The 19,537-nt window shown below is 37.6% G+C and overlaps 1 protein-coding gene across 16 annotated transcripts in view; it reads left to right on the top strand.

Moving 5' to 3' along the window:
- LOC127871315 (spectrin beta chain-like) overlaps positions 1 to 19,537 on the top strand; it is a 103,361-nt gene that overhangs the window by 64,562 nt on the left and 19,262 nt on the right. For 15 of the 16 annotated variants that reach the window (XM_052414103.1, XM_052414104.1, XM_052414096.1 and 12 more), the window contains 9 exons: positions 1,572 to 1,763; positions 3,147 to 3,224; positions 4,390 to 4,416; positions 9,849 to 10,021; positions 10,578 to 10,668; positions 11,093 to 11,239; positions 12,744 to 13,007; positions 16,207 to 16,337; positions 17,583 to 17,769. In XM_052414103.1, coding sequence (XP_052270063.1) covers positions 1,572 to 1,763; positions 3,147 to 3,224; positions 4,390 to 4,416; positions 9,849 to 10,021; positions 10,578 to 10,668; positions 11,093 to 11,239; positions 12,744 to 13,007; positions 16,207 to 16,337; positions 17,583 to 17,769 — 1,290 coding nt within the window. The remainder of the gene's footprint in view (positions 1 to 1,571; positions 1,764 to 3,146; positions 3,225 to 4,389; positions 4,417 to 9,848; positions 10,022 to 10,577; positions 10,669 to 11,092; positions 11,240 to 12,743; positions 13,008 to 16,206; positions 16,338 to 17,582; positions 17,770 to 19,537) is intronic. The other variant, XM_052414101.1, reaches the window with a different exon arrangement.

Genomic DNA, 19,537 nt, shown 5'->3' with positions numbered 1-19,537 from the left:
GCCGCCATCTTGGATTTCCCCTTCTGACCTAATGCAAACATGTGGTTGAAACTTGTTTCATAACAGGATTATTGTAAAAAGATTTATTAATAAACTTAACTGTATTTAGGTGATTTTATGATTAAGTAATTGGCAGGCTATTTTTGGTTATTTTAGCCCTTAGTTATGCAAATAAATATTGATTTCGATAATGGTTTTATTGTCTTATTATTCCCCCCTTCGAAGAAGAGGGCGTATATTGTTTTGCACATGTCTGTCGGTCGGTCCGTCGGTCGGTCCGTCCGTCCACCAGATGGTTTCCGGATGATAACTCAAGAATGCTTAGGCCTAGGATCATGAAACTTCATAGGTACATTGATCATGACTGGCAGATGACCTCTAATGATTTTCAGGTCACTAGGTCAAAGGTCAAGGTCACAGTGACTTGAAATAGTAAAATGGTTTCCTGATAATAACTCAATAATGCTTAGGCCTAGGATCATTAAACTTCATAGGTACATTGATCATGACTGGCAGATGACCTCTAATGATTTTCAGGTCACTAGGTCAAAGGTCAAGGTCACAGTGACTCGAAATAGTAAAATGGTTTCCGGATGATAACTCAAGAATGCTTACGCCTAGGATCATGAAACTTCATAGGTACATTGATCATGACTTGCAGATGACCCCTATTGATTTTCAGGTCACTAGGTCAAAGGTCAAGGTCACGGTGACTCGACACAGAAAAATGGTTTCCGGATTATAACTCCAGAACGCTTACGCCTAGGATCATGAAACTTCATATGTACATTGATCATGACCTGCAGATGACCCCGATTGATTTTCAGGTTACTAGGTCAAAGGTCAAGGTCACGGTGACTCGACACAGAAAAATGGTTTCCGGATGATAACTCAAGAAGGCTTACGCATAGGATCATGAAACTTCATATGTTCATTGATCATGACTCCCAGATGACCCCGATTGATTTTTAGGTCACTAGTTCAAAGGTCAAGGTCATGGTGACTCGAACCAGTAAAATGGTTTCAGGATTATAACTCAAAAACGCTTACGCCTAGGATCATTAAACTTCATAGGTACATTGATCATGACTCGCAGATGACCCCTATTGATTTTCAGGTAACTAGGTCAAAGGTCAAGGTCACAGTGACAAAAAACGTATTCACACAATGGCTGCCACTACAACCGACAGCCCATATTTTTAACATATGGAATGTATTGTATTATATATATCAATTTTAATGGATGATTAAAATATATGCAATATATTGATATAAAAAATATATGCAATATATTGATATATTCATATCAATTTTAATGAATGTTCAATGGTTTTCCAAAGAGTTTTGCAAATTTAAGCAATTTAAGTTTATAAGTTATGAGTAAACATGTAAAGCACTGTTAACCAGAATAATTACAAAAAAAACTATTTCAAAGAGCTATAACTCTTTGAAGCCACATGCTATCAAAATGAAATAAACCCCATTATTTATTTTCAAAAGACCTTTCTAATGATATAAACCAATCAATAAGTGATTGAAATTTTACAAATTGTCTGTCCTCCTTACTCCAGGATGAGATTGACGCGTACGCGCCGGAATACGCCAAGATGAAGGAGTTTGGAGACCATGTGACTGAGGGTCAGACCGACCCCCAGTACATGTTCCTGGCCCAGCGGTTAAGTGCCCTGGATGATGGATGGAAGGAGCTGCTCCAGATGTGGGACAGCAGGCAGCAGGGGCTGTCACAGGATCTCAACCTGCAGGTAAGCCCCAGTCCCAATCTCAAAAAGTATATATGGATATTTTATTTACTTACTTCCAAATTTAGTTCTTTTCCCTATCCATCTCTATAAGTTGAACCATAGTTTTTATAATATTAAAAAGATTTTATTCCCAATTAAAACGTATCTGTTTGCAAAAAAAGCAACAATTCACAAATTTCCCAATATAATTCAAATCAATGTGCTTTTTTTCCCATTTTCAAAATGGTGAAAAAAAGAAAGACTTTACTTGGTCAGATGGTTTTATAGCTGTGGCTGTATTCATAACCTCTTCAAACTTAGACATAACTAAGAGTAAGAAGAGATCTAAAGTAGAGCCTACAAAAGATACTTCAGGCATTTCATATATACACCCTACTGATGGCCGTAACATAATTATTGTACGTAATGAAGAAAAATGGATTTTTTTTTATACGTTACATCACCAACTTCCTGCAATACTTAATGTCATTCAATTATTATCATGTGCTTAAAATATACTATTGCATATGGTTGCCCTCAAAAACAGGTTACAATTGGATTGGACGAGTTAAATTTCAAGTTAGACTGACACTCACCATTAAAAACTAAAGCCCTTTAAGAATAATAATTGCATTACATCAAAGACTTTGTTGCTAAGTTCGGACCCGACATCGCAACTCGCAGTCTGTTCAGGTTTTATGCTGTTTGCTGCTCATCAGTTGCTAAGGGTTGGAATTAAACCCTATCAAACTTGAATGTAGCAAGAAAGGTCTTTAATTAATTGTAACTTTCTAAGGGACTACAAATGTGTCAAAATACCTATCTAAGTGGTAAAGGGTATAGGTCAGGTATTAGGAGGTGTGTCATGAGACGATGTAAACATTGCAAGATTAGCAAATGAATTCAAAGACTCCTTGGATTGTTTGAAAAGTAATCATTAAGTGAGGTCTCTTTTAGAGGGATAGTTTAACGGTTTGATTAATAGTTTATTAATAGAAGCAACATACATTCATTTCAATTATGTCCTATAGATTTAATACAAAGTTCATGTACAGAAATGTTTGTAAATAATTATGGAAACATTTGTCCAAATTTCCTCAAGTTAACACTTTCCCACTCTGGAGCAAAGTGAAAATGGCCATGTGCAAACAGCATTTAACCAGAACAGCCTGCGAGTAACTTGCTGTCTGTTTAGGTTTTATGCTGTTTGCTGCTTATCAGCATCTAAGATTTGGAGATGAAGCCTTACAAATTTGAATCTAGTAAGAAAGTTCTTAAATTAAATGTTACTTTCTAAGGGACTACAAATGCATGAAAATACGTAAGTGGGAAAGGGTTAATAAATGTTGATTTTAAGAGTAACGTTCACAAGACACTGTGACATGGTTTACACTTATCTCCCAGATGTTCCTGCGAGATGCCAAGCAGGCCGAGGTGCTGTTGAACCAACAGGAGAACTTCTTGTCCAAGGAAGACGTACCGGTGAGTAATCACCCATGCCTGTGTGAGGTCTCCAGCCTATGAAACAGTGTCTGTAGCCACATAGGCTTTTCCTCTGTGTTCATGCCTGGTTGAGAACCCATTTTGCAATGTAGTTGTGTCTTGTTCTGTGATTATTGGGAAAAATGCATGTGCGTAAAGTGTCATCCCAGATTAGCCTGTGCAGTCTGCACAGGCTAATCAGTGACAACACTTTCCGCTTTTATGGTATATTTAATTTCAAGGAAGTCCCTCCTTACTGAAAATCAAGTTTGGGCAGAAAGTGTCATCCCTGATTAGCCTGTGTGGACTGCACATGCTAATCTGGGATGACACTTTACGCACATGCATTAATCCCAGTTTTCACAGAACAAGACTCCACTGTCTGTATCCACGTAGGCTTGACCTCTGTGGTTATTCCTGGTTGAGACCCCATTTTGCACTGTGTCGTGTCAACTCCCCTTTTGGTCACATGTTGGTAACTGTCCCTTTTTCGCTAAAGTTGTGACTGATTCTAAGAAAACTTGATGCGCAAAATGTTGTTAGGGCGATGTCATGTTTTCAATGTTTCTCTGTCAAGTCCATTGTTACTTTAAGTTCTGCCATGTATTACATGTATCTTTCATCATGACTTCCCACACTGTAGCGTTTTACATTATATGTACATGTTTTGCGACATTGTGGTCATACATTTTTTCTTAGTAGATATATCTAGATACTTGTGAACATTCTTTTACTTCTTATATATTTTCAATTTACAATCCACCAATTTCTATACCTTTGAAGTAGTTTTTGTCTGCCTATTTCTAACTCAGCAGGACAATGTCATTACTGTTCACAAAATTTAATGATATTGGAATAGGCCACCAAAGATGGTTGAGTGTCCGTGTTTTGTATTTCATGGAAAACATTTATATATTGTTTAAAAAGCTGTAAAAATCTTTCTTATTTGAGAAACACTAGCATAAACTGTCTTTGCCAGCCATCATTTTCTTTATAACATTTATAAAGTAGAAACTGCACATTTCTTTCACATACTTTAGAAAACAAATCGTAAAATGTTTGTGAAATGTCTGTATTTTACGTATACTTGTGTCTATGTCATGTTTCTCCACTGTGTAATATTGTCCAGTGGTGATAGGTGTGTGTTTTCTTCTGCTTTATTTAGACTTCACTTGGATTGATAGATACCAAGGTAACCCAGTTGTTTTTCCACCCCAGTGTTGCATGTTTGAGCCTTTTTCTAGGAAAACTGGGCTTTATGCTTGTGCGTAGTGTCGTCCCAGATTAGGGACAACACTTTCCGCTTTTATTGAAATTTTTGTTTAAAGGAAGTCTCTTCAAAACAAAAATCCAGTTTCTGCGGAAAGTGTTGTCCCTGATTAGCCTGTACAGACTGCACAGGCTAATCTGGTATGCACAGGCATTAATAAGCAAAGTTGTTCCATAACAAGGCTCATGTGATTGTCTGTGACATCTTATGGTTCTCTTGTGTTGCTTTGTAAGCCAAACTTGTGGTATATGTTTTAAGCCACTTTGTCCTTTTCAGCTCACCTGATTGCTCAGGTGAGCTTTTGTGACCGGTCTTTGTCCGTCGTCCATCTGTTGTCCGTCCGTCCACATTTGTTCGTAAACACTCTAGAGGCCACATTTATTGTCCTATCTTCATGAAACTTGGTCAGAAAATTTTTCCTACTGATATCTCGGCCGAGTTCGAAACTGGGTCATGCTGGGTCATTCACTAGGTCAAAAAAAAACAACCTTGTGAACACTGTAGAAGTCACATTTTATGCCCAATCTTCATGTAACTGTGTCAAAATGTTTGCCTTAATATGTTGGTTGAGTTCAAAAGTGGTTCCGGTCTGTTGAAAAACATGGCCGCCAGTGGGCGGGGCAGTTTTCCTTATTTCGCTATAGAGAAACCTTTTAAACACTCTAGAAGCCACAATTTTTGCCCAATCATCATGAAAGTTGGTCAAAACATTGGTTTTATTGATATCTCGGACGAGTTCGAAAATGGTCCAGATCGGTGAAAAAACATGGCCGCCAGTGGGCGGGGCATTTTTGTCTATATCTATATAGTGAAAGCATGTGAACACTCTAGAAGTCACATTTTTGGCCCAATTTTCATGAAATTGGGTCAGAACATTTGTTTCCTTGATATGAGAGTTGAGTTCGAAAATGGTTCTGGTCAGTTAAAAAACATGGCTGCCAGGGGGGGGGGGGGGCAGTTTTCCTTATTTGGCTATAGAGAAACCTTGTTAACACTCTAAAAGTCACAATTTTTGCCCAATCATCATGAAAGTTGGTCAAAACATTGGTTTTATTGATATCTCGGACGAGTTCGAAAATGGTCCAGATCGGTGAAAAAAACATGGCCGCCAGTTCAAAAATGGTTCCGGTCATTTGAAAAACATGGCTGCCAGGGGGGGGGGCAGTTTTCCTTATTTGGCTATAGAGAAACCTTGTAAACAAGCCTTGTAAATAACATGGCTGTCTGCAAGGGGGGGGGGCAGTTTTCTTATATTTATATAGTAAAAAAAGCTTGTGAACACTCTAGAAGTCACATTTTTTGCTCAATCATCATGAAACTTGGTAAGATTGGTTTTATATATATCACATAATTAATGCCATAATTATTGCTCTTAGATTGTCCAAATTTTCATTATATTATACATAATCCTTTTAACACTCTAGAGGTCACAATTTTGTTTCAGATTTTATGAATCTTGGTCATAATATTTATTTTTGATGTTTGGTAAGGGGGGTCAACTCAAAATATAGGTCACCAGGTCAAATCTTACAAAAACAAAAACACTCCATATGCCAGAGTTTTGGTTCAATAATGATGAAACTTGACCAGGATGTTTGTCTGGACAATATCTAGGTCAAGTTTGACGTTTAGTAAAGATTGAATGAACCGACTCCTCTCAGGTGAGCGAACTAGGGCCATCTTGGCCCTCTTGTTTGTCTTGATTTTTATGTCCCCCACTATAGTAGTGGGGGACATATTGTTTTCGCCCTGTCTGTAGGTCTGTTGGTTGGTCTGTTGGTTGGTCTGTTGGTTGGTTGGTTTGCGCCAACTTTAACATTTGCAATAACTTTTGCAATATTGAAGATAGAAACTTTATATTTGGCATGCATATGTATCTCATGGAGCTGCACATTTTGAGTGGTGAAAGGGCAAGGTCAAGGTCATCCTTCAAGGTCAAAGGTCAAATATATGGGTCAAAATCGCTCATTTAATGTACACTTTTGCAGTATTTCAATATTCAAGATAGCAACTTGATATTTGGGATGCATGTGTATCTCATGTGTCTACACAATTTGAGTGGTGAAAGGTCAAGGTCAAGGTCATCCTTTAAGGTCAGATGTCAAATATATGTGGCCAAAATCGCTCATTTTATGAGTACTTTTGCAATATTGTAGATAGCAACTTGATATTTGGCATGCATGTGTATCTCACGGAGCTGCACATTTTGAGTGGTGAAAGGTCAAGGTCAAGGTCATCCTTCAAGGTCAGAGGTCAAATATATGTGGCCCAAATAGCTAATTTTATGAATACTTTTGCAATATTGAAGATAGCAACTTGATATTTTGCATGCATGTGTATCTCATGGAGCTGCACATTTTTAGTGGTGAAAGGTCAAGGTCATCCTTCAAGGTCAAATATATGGGTCAAAATTGCTCATGTAATGTCACTTCTGCAATATTGAAGCTAGCAATTTTATATTTGAAATGCATGTGTATCTCATGGAGCTGCACATTTTGAGTGGTGAAGGGTCAAGGTCAAGGTCATCCTACAAGGTCAAACATCATATAGGAGGACATTGTGTTTCACAAACACATCTTGTTAAATATTTAATTTAACAGAAAGATATCCCAGACATATTTTTAGGCACATGTTTAGGTAAATAATGGCCAATTGCTTATGACACTGTTTAAGTATTTTGATTTTACAAAAATACTAAAAATGTGTTTATTTAGACAAAAATCCTTTTTTTTTTAGACTAAATTATTTTATTTTCTACTGAGTGTTTTTGATGTTGGTAATTTATATTTTTATAATATAATGTAGTCATTATTCCTTTACTGATTAGTTGGCATTAAGCATTGCACTTGTCATTTGGTACGTTCCCAACCTTGAGTTTTTATGCCCCCGGATCGAAAGATTGGGGGCATATTGTTTTTGGCTTGTCTGTCTGTCATTCATTCATTCATTGTGTGTCCCAAAACTTTAACCTTGGTTAAAGTTTTGCAATAACTTTTGCATTATTGAAGATAGCAACTTGATATTTGGCATTTATGTGTATCTCATGCAGCTGCACATTTTGAGTGGTGAAAGGTCAAGGTCATCCTTCAAGTTCAAAGGTCAAATATATGGCTTCAAAGTGGCGCAATAGGGGGCATTGTGTTTCTGACAAACATTTCTTGTTAACTTATCTTTTATGAAGGGGGGATCTCGCTTGAATTTTCAAAGTTGAATATCCATGTGTAGAGGATCATAAAGACTAAAATATACTGCAAGAAGTTTTGTCAGAATTATGGACTTTGTCTGTTTTTTAACTGTGGAATATATGGTTTAAAAATGCATTTTAAACTCTGACTGGTTGGATGAATTTACTGGAAACTTACCTGCGTAATGGCCTTAATGTGTAGATGATCAATGAAAAAGGCACTTGGACTGTGACCAGTTTTGGCTGCGTGCCTATATTCTGTTCAAAATGTTATGTATTGTAGAAAATATTTGTGTTTTTGTCCAATCATACATCGAGGAGGGGGGAGCATTTTTAGTTTATCTGCATTTCATTATCAGGTTGTTGATTAATTCAACAAAATACCAAGTTGTTCTTTATACTTGGTCTAAATATTGAAACTCAATATTGAAATAAATATGACCTACTAAAATAGTTACTTGCAATAAGTTATTTTCATTCATTATTAAGCTTTATTATTTTATCTTGTTTGGTCTGGGGATAATATATAGCATAGTATGCTTACTATTTTCCCTAATTTTCAAAGTTAATGAACTGAACTTAGCTGTTTTGTGCATCAAAACTAGCAGTTTTGTTGATTATTTTTGTACCTGTATTTTGATTTCAACATTCTTCAGTTCAGTTCAGCCAGTAGTACTGGCAGAGTGTTTCGTTCCAAATAGAATTGAGTGGCACTGAAGGAAAACCAGGCTTAATGCACGTGCTGAAGTATTGTCCCAGATAAGCCTGCGCAGTCCATGCAGGCTTGGCCGCACTCTGCTTTTATGGAAATGTTCATTGTAATGGAAACCTCTTCTTAACAACAATCAAGACTGCTCAGGCTTATCATGCTCAATACTCAATGAACATGTGCGTATGCATTAAGCCAAGTTTCCATGAGACCAGCTAAAATATCAGAAAATAGGCTGATTGCCATAGTGATGTATTAAGTATGATGGCCATCTTGTAATCAGAAGGTCCATGCTTTGATACTCAGATCCTTGTACTCAACAGTATTTTGAAGACTTCAAGTACTGATTCCTCTCAGTGAGGCGTGTCTTATGCTTATTACTAAGTAAAATAATTGCATTTATACAAATGAAAGTAACCAGCTGGTGTATTTCTTATATAACATGTTCTGATATAATCTTGTTATTCTCTAGCTCACCTTTGTTTTCCACTGTACATCAGCAGAACATGCTGGCAATTTATATATACAAACGAGACTATCGAAATCCAAGTAAATGTCAATGGTCAAATGATTTTTTTTTATGTTAGGAGGATACAGTTCCATATTTGAGCCTCATTTTGAGACAACTGGGCTTTATGCATGTGCATTAAAGTAACATAACTACTCAAAATCCACGAACATTTCGTACAATTGTTAAAAAAATAAACTTAACCAATTAAAAATCAGTTTTCCTTATGGCAAATTGGCAATTGCCGAAATCTCAACGCCAGATGTGGTCTGGTAAAATTGATGTTTGTAGATACAAAATGCTAGTTTTTATTATTGTTTTGCAGATCTATTCATACGACACATGCACACTAACATTGTGTTCGTGTGTCGTATGAAAAGATATATTCGCGGGAATTAATTGTGGCCACAAATAAATAAAAACGGGCATTTTGTATCTACACAAATCTATGTAATCATACCACATCTAGCGTTGAAATTTTGGCTATTGCTACAAGGAACACTGATTGTTTAGGTGTTAACTTTATTTTACGAAATACTTAACTAAATTTTCGTTGATTTTGAGCGTTGTAGAGACTTTAAGTGTTGTCACAGATAAGTCTGTGCACTTCACGCAGAGTAATCAGGGACGACACTTTCCACTTTTATGGTACTTTTCCTTTAAGGAAGTATCTTCATAGCAAAAGTCAAGTTAAGATGGAAAGTGTCGTCCCTGATTAGCCTGTTCAGTCTGCACAGGCTAATCTGGGACAACGCTCTACGCACATGCATTTAGCCCAGTTTTCCCAGAACAGGAGGCTCATTGTCACATATGTATCATTTTCTTCATAGAACACGCTGGCAATTTATGTGTACAAATATATGAAAATAAATGTCAAGTATCAAATTATTTTATGCGAAAATAGGTCTATACTTTCACACCTGCCTCATTTCCTTCGCCCTGTTTCTCCACAGAACACACTGGAGGCCGCAGAAGACCTGATCAAGCGACACGAGGCGTTCATCACGACCATGGACGCCAACGATGAGAAGATCAACGCGGTGCTCACCTTCGCCAACAGACTCATGGAGGACGGACACTACGCTGCAGACAAGATACACAAGAAGGCTGAAAACATCAATGAGAGGTACCCATGATAGTAACTGTCATATTTTAAGTTTTTAATTATTTCTTTGGCCAAGCAACGCAAACTTATTTATTAAATCTGCAAGTTTGGCAAAAGAATAAATGCTTTGCAATAGGGCCAGTTTTATGAAATGTTTTGTGACAAGTTTGAATTGCAACAAGGTATGTTTTTGCTCAACCTTACTTTTACAAAAAGCTTTCTGCTTCTGTTATACAAACTAGATTGAGTCTGTTATTTTATGGTTGTGTTTTAACTTTAAAGAAACTTGAAGCATGTACCCTTTTATGTGAACAAGTGAATGGCAACTTTTAATGTTTTAAGTTTTCTTACCAGTCAACCTGGTTATTATATACATACTATTTAATAATTTAAATTCTTCATAATTGGGGTCTATTCCAAAATTTTGATTGTCAACTTCTGTTTGTTCGTGTGCTCAAATCTCATGTTAAAAGGTTAAATATCAAGTTAAAGTTGGTATTTGAAGTCATGTTGTTTGGAGCTGCTGTCCAACACATCCAAGTCTGCAGGTGATATCTGTGTGTCATCTGAATTTCAGACGCAACACGAACCGTCAGCGTGCAGACGAGCAGCTGGATCGACTGAGGGACCAACTGTTACTGCAGCAGTTCCTACAGGAGTGTGATGAGGTAGGGGAGAACACTCTTGAGGAAAACCCTGAACTTGGGGGTCAAATAGGACCACTCCAGAGATAAATGTTGAATTGATGAGTCGTTGAGGAAAGTACTCCTGAGACAAACCTTAAATTTTGGGGTATTAGGGGAAACCATTTATAGACAAATTTTGAATTTAGGGATTCTAAGACGGACCAAATTGAGACAACCTTGACTTTGAGGCACAGAAGTGGTACCTTCTTTTAATAACCATTAATTTGGAGAGTAAAAGGAATTACTTTTGAGACAACCTTGAATTTGGATTGCCTTTGCCACTCTTTGTGTAACCACTCTCTGCAAAAATTAGATTTTAAAAGAAAAAAGATCATGTGAAGAGTTGTGATCCTTGCAATAAAATTGTGCGAATATTTAAAATATTTGTTACATTTTCTGTTGATAGTTGCGAGACTGGCTGCATGACAAGATGGCGGACGCAGAGGATGAGACGTACCGAGATGCTAAGAATCTGCACAGCAAGTACCTGCGTCATCAGGCCTTTGAGCGTGAGATTGCAGCCAACAAGGACAGGCTGATGAGGCTACAGAAGGTGTGTGTCCCCTGTATTAATGGAAATCAGAAGTGGGCTTGTAAAACAGCTTTAAAGTTCATTGTTTTTAAAGAATGTAAAAAGTAAAAATTGTCTATATTTAATTAAAAATATTCTTTAGTTTAAGACGCAAAAATCTTGTTACCCAGAAATTATCATGAGCATATAAGCCTGGTTCTGGGGAAACTGGAGTTAATTAATGTGTTTAACATGGGGAAACTGGAGTTAATTAATGTGCTTAACATGGGAAAACTGGAGTTAATTAATGTGTTTAATATGGGGAAACTGGATTTAATTAATGTGTTTAATATGGGAAACTGGAGTTAATTAATGTGTTTAATATGGGGAAACTGGAGTTAATTAATGTGATTAATATGGGGAAACTGGAGTTAATTAATGTGTTTAATATGGGGAAACTGGAGTTAATGTGATTAATATGGGGAAACTGGAGTTAATTAATGTGATTAATATGGGGAAACTGGAGTTAATTAATGTGTTTAACATGGGGAAACTGGTTTTAATTAATGTGCTTAACATGGGGAAACTGGAGTTAATTAATGTGTTTAATATGGGGAAACTGGATTTAATTAATGTGTTTAATATGGGGAAACTGGAGTTAATTAATGTGTTTAATATGGGGAAACTGGAGTTAATTAATGTGTTTAATATGGGGAAACTGGAGTTAATTAATGTGTTTAATATGGGGAAACTGGAGTTAATGTGATTAATATGGGGAAACTGGAGTTAATTAATGTGATTAATATGGGGAAACTGGAGTTAATTAATGTGATTAACATGGGGAAACTGGAGTTAATTAATGTGATTAATATGGGGAAACTGGAGTTAATTAATGTGCTTAACATGGGGAAACTGGAGTTAATTAATGTGCTTAACATGGGGAAACTGGAGTTAATTAATGTGCTTAACATGGGGAAACTGGAGTTAATTAATGTGCTTAACATGTCAGCCAAGATAAGCGTGTAGTCCACAAAACCTTATAAGGGACAACACTTTCTGCCTAAACTGGATTTAACTTTCAAAGAGACTAACATTAAAAGAAAATTTCAATAGAAGCCAAAAGTTTTGTCCCAGACGAGCTTGTGAGAACTCCACAGGCTAATCTGGGACGACACTCTTAGAACTGCACAGGCTAATCTGGGAGGACACTCTTATCACGCACATGCAGTGAGCCCAGTTTTCCAAGAATAAGTCTTATGTGATGATTATATGAGCCACATTCTGAGAAAACTGGGCTTGTGCGTAAAGTGTCGTCCAAGATTAGCCTGTGTAATTTGCACTGGCTAATCAGGGATGACACTTTCCGCTTTTATGACATTTTTCGTTTAAATGAAGTCTCTTCTACTCAAAAATCCAGTTAAAGCGGAAAGTGTTTTCCCTGATTAGCCTGTGTGGACTGCACAGGCTAATCTGGGACGACACTTTACGCACATGCATTATGCCCAGTTTTCTAAGAACACAACTCATATGCTGATTACCACAACAGGCTGGTGAAGAGTTGATGGCGGAGAAGCCAGAGACTCGAGAGCAGCTGGAGCCCATCCTGGCCAACCTGTCCACCCAGTGGGACCAGCTCGAGACCACCACCACAGAGAAGGCAGACAAACTGTTTGAGAACAAGCGGGCCGTGCTGTATGAACAGAGCTGTGACGATATTGATGGCTGGGTCACCCAGCTGGAGTCCCAGATCATACAGGCAGAGTCGGCCAAGGACCTGACCACTGTCAACCTGCTCATGCAGAATCAGAACGTACGTCGAGCTTTTAATGAAAAATTCCATAAATGTGTCAATAAGACACGAGTTATATATGTGGTTCATAACGTTATACTAAACAGGTGATTAGCCACATTGGTCTTTAGCTTTAGTAATTTGCAAAATTGGTCTTCAGCTAAATAAATGTACACCAATCGTATCAAATTACTTTACCCTTTTGGTATGCCTTTTTTGTTTCTGATCGCCTATAGACATTTTCATGGAGGTTCGATTTATGCCCCCCTTTGAAGAAGAGGGGGTATATTGTTTTACACATGTCGGTCCGTGGGTCGGTCGGTTCGTCCACCAGATGGTTTCAGGATGATAACTCAAGAACGCTTAGGCCTAGGATCATGAAATTTCATAGGTACATTGATCATGACTTTCAGATGACCCCTACAGATTTTCAGGTCACTAGGTCAAAGGTCAAGGTCACAGTGACTCAAAATAGTAAAATGGTTTCCGGATGATGACTCAAGAATGCTTAGGCCTAGGATCATGAAACTTCATTGGTACATTGATCATGACTGGCAGATGACCCCTATTGATTTTCAGGTCAATAGGTCAAAGGTCAAGGTCACAGTGACTCGAAATAGTAAAATGGTTTCCGGATGATAACTCAAGAATGCTTAGGCCTAGGATCATGAAACTTCATAGGTACATTGATCATGACTGGCAGATTTCAGGTCAATAGGTCAATGGTCAAGGTCACAGTGACTCGAAACAGTAAAATGGTTTCCGGATGATAACTCAAAAATGCTTACGCCTAGGATGATGAAACTTCATAGGAATATTGATCATGACTGGCAGATGACCCCTATTGATTTTCAGGTCACAAGGTCAAAGGTTAAGGTAACAGTGACTTAAAATAGTAAAATGGTTTCCAGATGATAACTCAAGAATGCTTACACCATGGATCATGAAACTTCGTAGGGTCATTGATCATGTCTGGCAGATGACCCCTATTAATTTTCAGGTCACTAGGTCAAAGGTCAAGGTCACAGTGACTCGAAACAGTAAAATGGTTTCCTGATAATAACTCAATAATAGTTAGGCCTAGGATCATGAAACTTCATAGGTACATTGATCATGACTGGCAGATGACCCCAATTGATTTTCAGGTCACTAGGTCAAAGGTCAAGGTCACAGTGACAAAAAACATATTCACACAATGGCTGCCACTACAACTGACAGCCCATATGGGGGGCATGCATGTTTTACAAACAGCCCTTGTTTTATTTGGTTTGCTTACATTGACTTACATCTTTTTATGCCCCCGGATCGAATGATCGGGGATATATTGTTTTTGGCCTGTCTGTCTGTCATTCTGTCTGTCTATCATTCTGTCCCAAAACTTTAACCTCAAAACTTTTACCTTGGTTAAAGTTTTGCGATAACTTTTGAAATATTGAAGATAGCAACTTGATATATGGCATGCATGTGTATCTCATGGAGCTGCACATTTTGAGTGGTGAAAGGTCAAGGTCAAGGTCATCCTTTAAGGTCAAAGGTCAAATATATGGCTTCAAAGCGGCGCAATAGGGGGCATTGTGTTTCTTACAAATGCATCTCTTGTTTCTTATGACATATTCATGTAAGAGATGAACATTAGAATGAAGACTAAGGCAGTTATAATCATGATAAAATCGAAATAATATTTGCCTTAAGTTCAGCTATGTCATACTTTTTCTCAATTATCTATTTAACAACTTCTATTTCAGTGGGTATACGATATAATACAGGACGTATGTTGTTTGGGCAGTTTTTTCGTTGTTTTAAGAGAATCTTTTTCAACATTTTTTTATAGATATATAGAATTCTGTCGTATTTCACTAAGGACTGTCTGTTTCAAATGGGCGGTGCTCTGTGAAAAGGATGTTTAATGCATGTGCTAAAAGTGTCTTCCAAGATTAGCCTGTGTGTTGCGCACAGGCAAAAAAGCAAAGACACTTTCCGCCTAAACTGCATTTGTGAAAAGAAGAGACTTTCTTTAGACAAAAAAAATCATAAAAGTGGAAAGTGTTGTCCCTGATTAGCCTAAGCAGACTGCACAGGCTAACACAGGCTAATGTGTGACGACACTATGCACATGCATTTAATCCTCTTTTCACAGAGCACTGCCTAAATGTTTTTTGCAAAAATATGTTTCTGCCTAGGTGACATGGTGTAAATATACTGCTTATTTGTTTGGTGGTGCCGATAACAATTTGAACTGGATACATGATTTTTTTGTGTGCAGTGAAATTCTTATAACAGTTTATTGCAGTGCTTCATTTTTTAACTGGAAAGGTATTTTGATTTATCTATTTTTGATTGATATAAATCAAGATTTGATAACAAAAGATAAACATAGCACTATTTTGGTGTGCCCCTGATTGATTTCCTTATATAAGATTCAACAGTGAACAGACTTTTGGCTCCTTTTCAACTCGCACCTACTGTTTGTGTGTGAGAGTGTATGGCCACTTTCATGTGAACAGATTTATTCAGTTTAAAATATAAAGATATATGAAGACTGAAACAAAAATGCAACATTGTAACAACACGGCTGATTTTGTAGCCTCGCTCTGCAAAAACTGGGCTTAATGAATGTGCCTTAAGTGATGTCCATGTTTAGCCCATCCAGTGTGCACAGGCTAATATGGGATGACACTGTCCACATAAACTGGATTTACACCAAGGAGAGACCTACTGTAAACAAAAACTATCATACAAGGGGAAAGTGTCTTCCCTGATTTGCCTGCGCGGACTGCGCAGGCTTGTCTGGGACAACACTTTATGCTCAAGCTTTTAGCCCAGTTTTCAGACCAAGGCTCTACATATAAGCCGTTTGGCGCTAATATGAGTTTTATGCCATAAGCTTTAAGCCCCGTATTTCCATGACGCTGTACATGTGTCACATTGCCTACTGATGGACTGTTTGATTCGTGTTCTGGGAAAACTGGGCATAATGTATGTGCGTAAAGTATTGTCCCAGATTAGCCTGTGCAGTTCGCACAGGCTAATCAGGGACGACACTCTCCACTTTTATGTATTTTATACGTTTAAAGGAAGTCTCTTCTACACGAAAATCCAGATGAGGCGGAAAGTGTCGTCCCTGATTAGCCTGTGCAGACTGCACAGGCTAATCTGGGACGACTCTTTACACACACGCATTAAGCCCAGTTTTCTCAGAACGCGACTCTGTGTGTTACAGCTGCTGGAGAACCAGATGAAGATCAAGGAGCAGCAGGTGAAGGAGCTGGACGATCAGATCATCCACGTGAAGAAGATCGAGCCAGAGAAAGAGAACATCATCGAGGCGAGAAAAGCTGCAGTTGCTGAGAGGTACACTGCGTTTGTGCTATAATTTTTGTGGAATCCGAGTGAATCTTAAGGAAAGTGTTTGTAGGTTAATTACTTGAAGTTTTTGTGGAATCCTAATAAATCTTAAGGAAAATGTTTGTGGGATAATCACTGAAAGTTTTTATGTCCCCCACTATAGTAGTGGGGACATATTGTTTTTGCCCTGTCTGTTGGTCTGTTGGTTGGTCTGTTGGTTGGTCTGTTGGTTGGTTTGCGCCAACTTTAACATTTGCAATAACTTTTGCAATATTGAAGATAGCAACTTGATATTTGGCATGCATATGTATCTTATGGAGCTGCACATTTTGAGTGGTGAAAGGTCAAGGTCATCCTTCAAGGTCAAAGGTCAAATATATGGGTCAAAATCGCTTATTTTATGTACACTTTTGCAATATTTCAATATTCAAGATAGCAACTTGATATTTGGCATGCTCATGGAGCTGCACATTTTGAGTGGTGAAAGGTCAAGGTCAAGGTCATCCTTCAAGGTCAAAGGTCAAATATATGGGTCAAAATCGCTCATTTAATGTACACTTTTGCAATATTTCAATATTCAAGATAGCAACTTGATATTTGGTATGCATGTGTATCTCATGGAGCTGAACATTTTGAGTGGTGAAAGGTCAAGGTCATCCTTCAAGGTCAGAGGTCAAATATATGTGGCCAAAATCGCTCATTTGATGAGTACTTTTGCAATATTGAAGATAGCAACTTGATATTTGGCATGCATGTGTATCTCATGGAGCTGCACATTTTGAGTGGTGAAAGGTCAAGGTCAAGGTCATCCTTCTAGGTCAAATATATGGGTCAAAATTGCTCATGTAATGTCACTTCTGCAATATTGAAGCTAGCAATTTTATATTTGACATGCATGTGTATCTCATGGAGCTGCACATTTTGAGTGGTGAAGGGTCAAGGTGAAGGTCATCCTCCAAGGTCAAACATCATATACGGGGACATAGTGTTTCACAAACACATCTTGTTGTGGAATCCAAAGGAATCTTAAGGAAAGTGTTTGTAAATATCAGTTTTAATTGTAATTGCTCTTTTTTTACCTCAACTTATTCCACGTCAAGGGACTCAAGTATTTTGCAGATTTCAAGTTAATTGGTAACTTATGCATTTTTGTGAAGTGTTGTCTCAGATTAACCTGTGTAGTCCGCACAGGCGAATCATGGACGACACTATCTGCTGTTAACCCATATCACTGTTAATTTATTTCTACAGGTTTGCCAAGATCCAGGAGCCACTGACAAAGCGCCGTGAGCAGCTGGAGAAGGTCAAGTTCATCCACCAGTTTGTGAGAGATGTGGAGGACGAGAAACTGTGGATCGAGGAGAAGATGCCCCAGGCCACGTCGGAAAACTTCGGCAACTCACTCCTCTCTGTGCAGCTACTGGAGAAGAAGAACCAGGTGGGAGGAACTTAGTTTACTTAATTTTTGTTACGTAAGAGTTTTTAGGACAAAATTGATATGATCTGACTTTAGAGCTTACAGCAAGATTACAACATCTATGACATTTTGTTTCAAAACTAAAAGAACAATGAGTGATTTGGAGTAAATGAATAAACTTGAGCCTTGCTTTGGGAAAATGGGGCTTAATGTGCATTCCTAAAGTGTTGTCCAAAATAAGCATGTTTAGTCCTCACATGCTTTTCAGGGACGACACTGTCTGCAGCCTGGACTGGTTTTTCTTTTAGAAGAGACTTCGTTTTAAAAGAAAAATTTCATAAAGTGGAAAGTGTTGTCCCTGATAAGCCTATGTGGACTGCACATGCATTAAGCCACGTTTATCAAGGAAGCGACTCAGTTATGTACTGAAACATTGACCAAGATTCAGGTTACATAATGTTCAGCTAGAGTTCATTTGCGTCTGTTCTATTGTAAACTTCCCCATGACTGTGCATGCCATTTATTTTTCACAGAAAGATTTCCAGGTATAGTATCCCATACAAACCATGTATACTTATATTTGGGCCGTGCTCTGTGAAAAAGGGGTTTAATGAATGTGAGTAAAGTGTCATCCCAGATAAGCCTGTGCAGTATGCACAGGCTAATCAGGGACGACACTTTCGGCTTTTGTGGTATTTTTGTTTACAGAAAGTCTCTTCTTAGCAAAAATCAAGTTTAAGAGGAAATAGTCATCCCTGATTAACCTGTGCGGACTGCACAGGCTAATCAGGGACGACACTTTAGGCGCATGCATTAAATCACTTTTTTGATAGAGCAGGGTCGATTTTAATCCATTAACATCATCTGTGTCTACCACTGACATAGGTAGATACTGCTGCTGCATAATGCTGTTCTATCGGCTAACATGTACTGTCTGTGACATGTATATTTACACAATGGTGTTGTTGATAATGGGTGTGTAGTTGGGGGGGGGGGGGGGGCGGCGTCATTGAAAGTCAGTTATGGTTTTGTGTTGATGAAACAAGACTCTATCCATTATTGTATATACTAGCAGTATATCTGACACGCAAGCATGCTTTCATATGATCAGCTTTACAGTCCAGTAATGCACAAGATGTGTGTCAGTATTTATCTAGAAACTCGTCATATTTTCAGTTAATAAGAATGCCAAATTGCAGATACAGATATTTGCTGTTTTGAACACCTAATAAAATCAAATAATTATCAAAACTGAAAATCACTCATACTTTTCTTATTGCCTCAAACTATTCCACTAATGTTACATCATGCTCCATAGTTAGATATGGACTAGAAATCTCATTGTAATTTAGATTAGTTTATAATATAATTTCACACTTCTTAATATCATGAATAACAGCTTCTGATAGTTAAGTTATCATGGTTCTTGATCGTTCTACATGGCAACTGAAAAGAGATAAATTGGCAATATATTCATATCTACCATCCTGTATTTTGGTATACGCTTCAACACAATAAGTTCACATGTACATTTAATGGGCTGTATGAAATAGCACATTTATTCCTCATAATCTAACATGCAATGCAGGATTAACATATTCACGCTTTCAGTATGAATATCCTATTCAACAGTTTTCTGTTATTAGTTCTGTTATTAGTTCAATTTGTTAAATTATTTTGTGCACGACTTCCTTTATTATTGTTAACTTATTTTCTATTTTTGAACTTTAATGAGTGGTATGATTTTTAACCAGGTTTTCCGAAGGAAAAAACTGGTTATTAGATTGGT

The sequence above is a fragment of the Dreissena polymorpha genome, chromosome 3 (genome assembly GCF_020536995.1).
Source record: "Dreissena polymorpha isolate Duluth1 chromosome 3, UMN_Dpol_1.0, whole genome shotgun sequence".
Classification (NCBI taxonomy): domain Eukaryota; kingdom Metazoa; phylum Mollusca; class Bivalvia; order Myida; family Dreissenidae; genus Dreissena; species Dreissena polymorpha.
The sequence above is the reverse complement of the archived record's forward strand: the minus strand, read 5'-3'. Positions and strand labels throughout refer to the sequence as shown.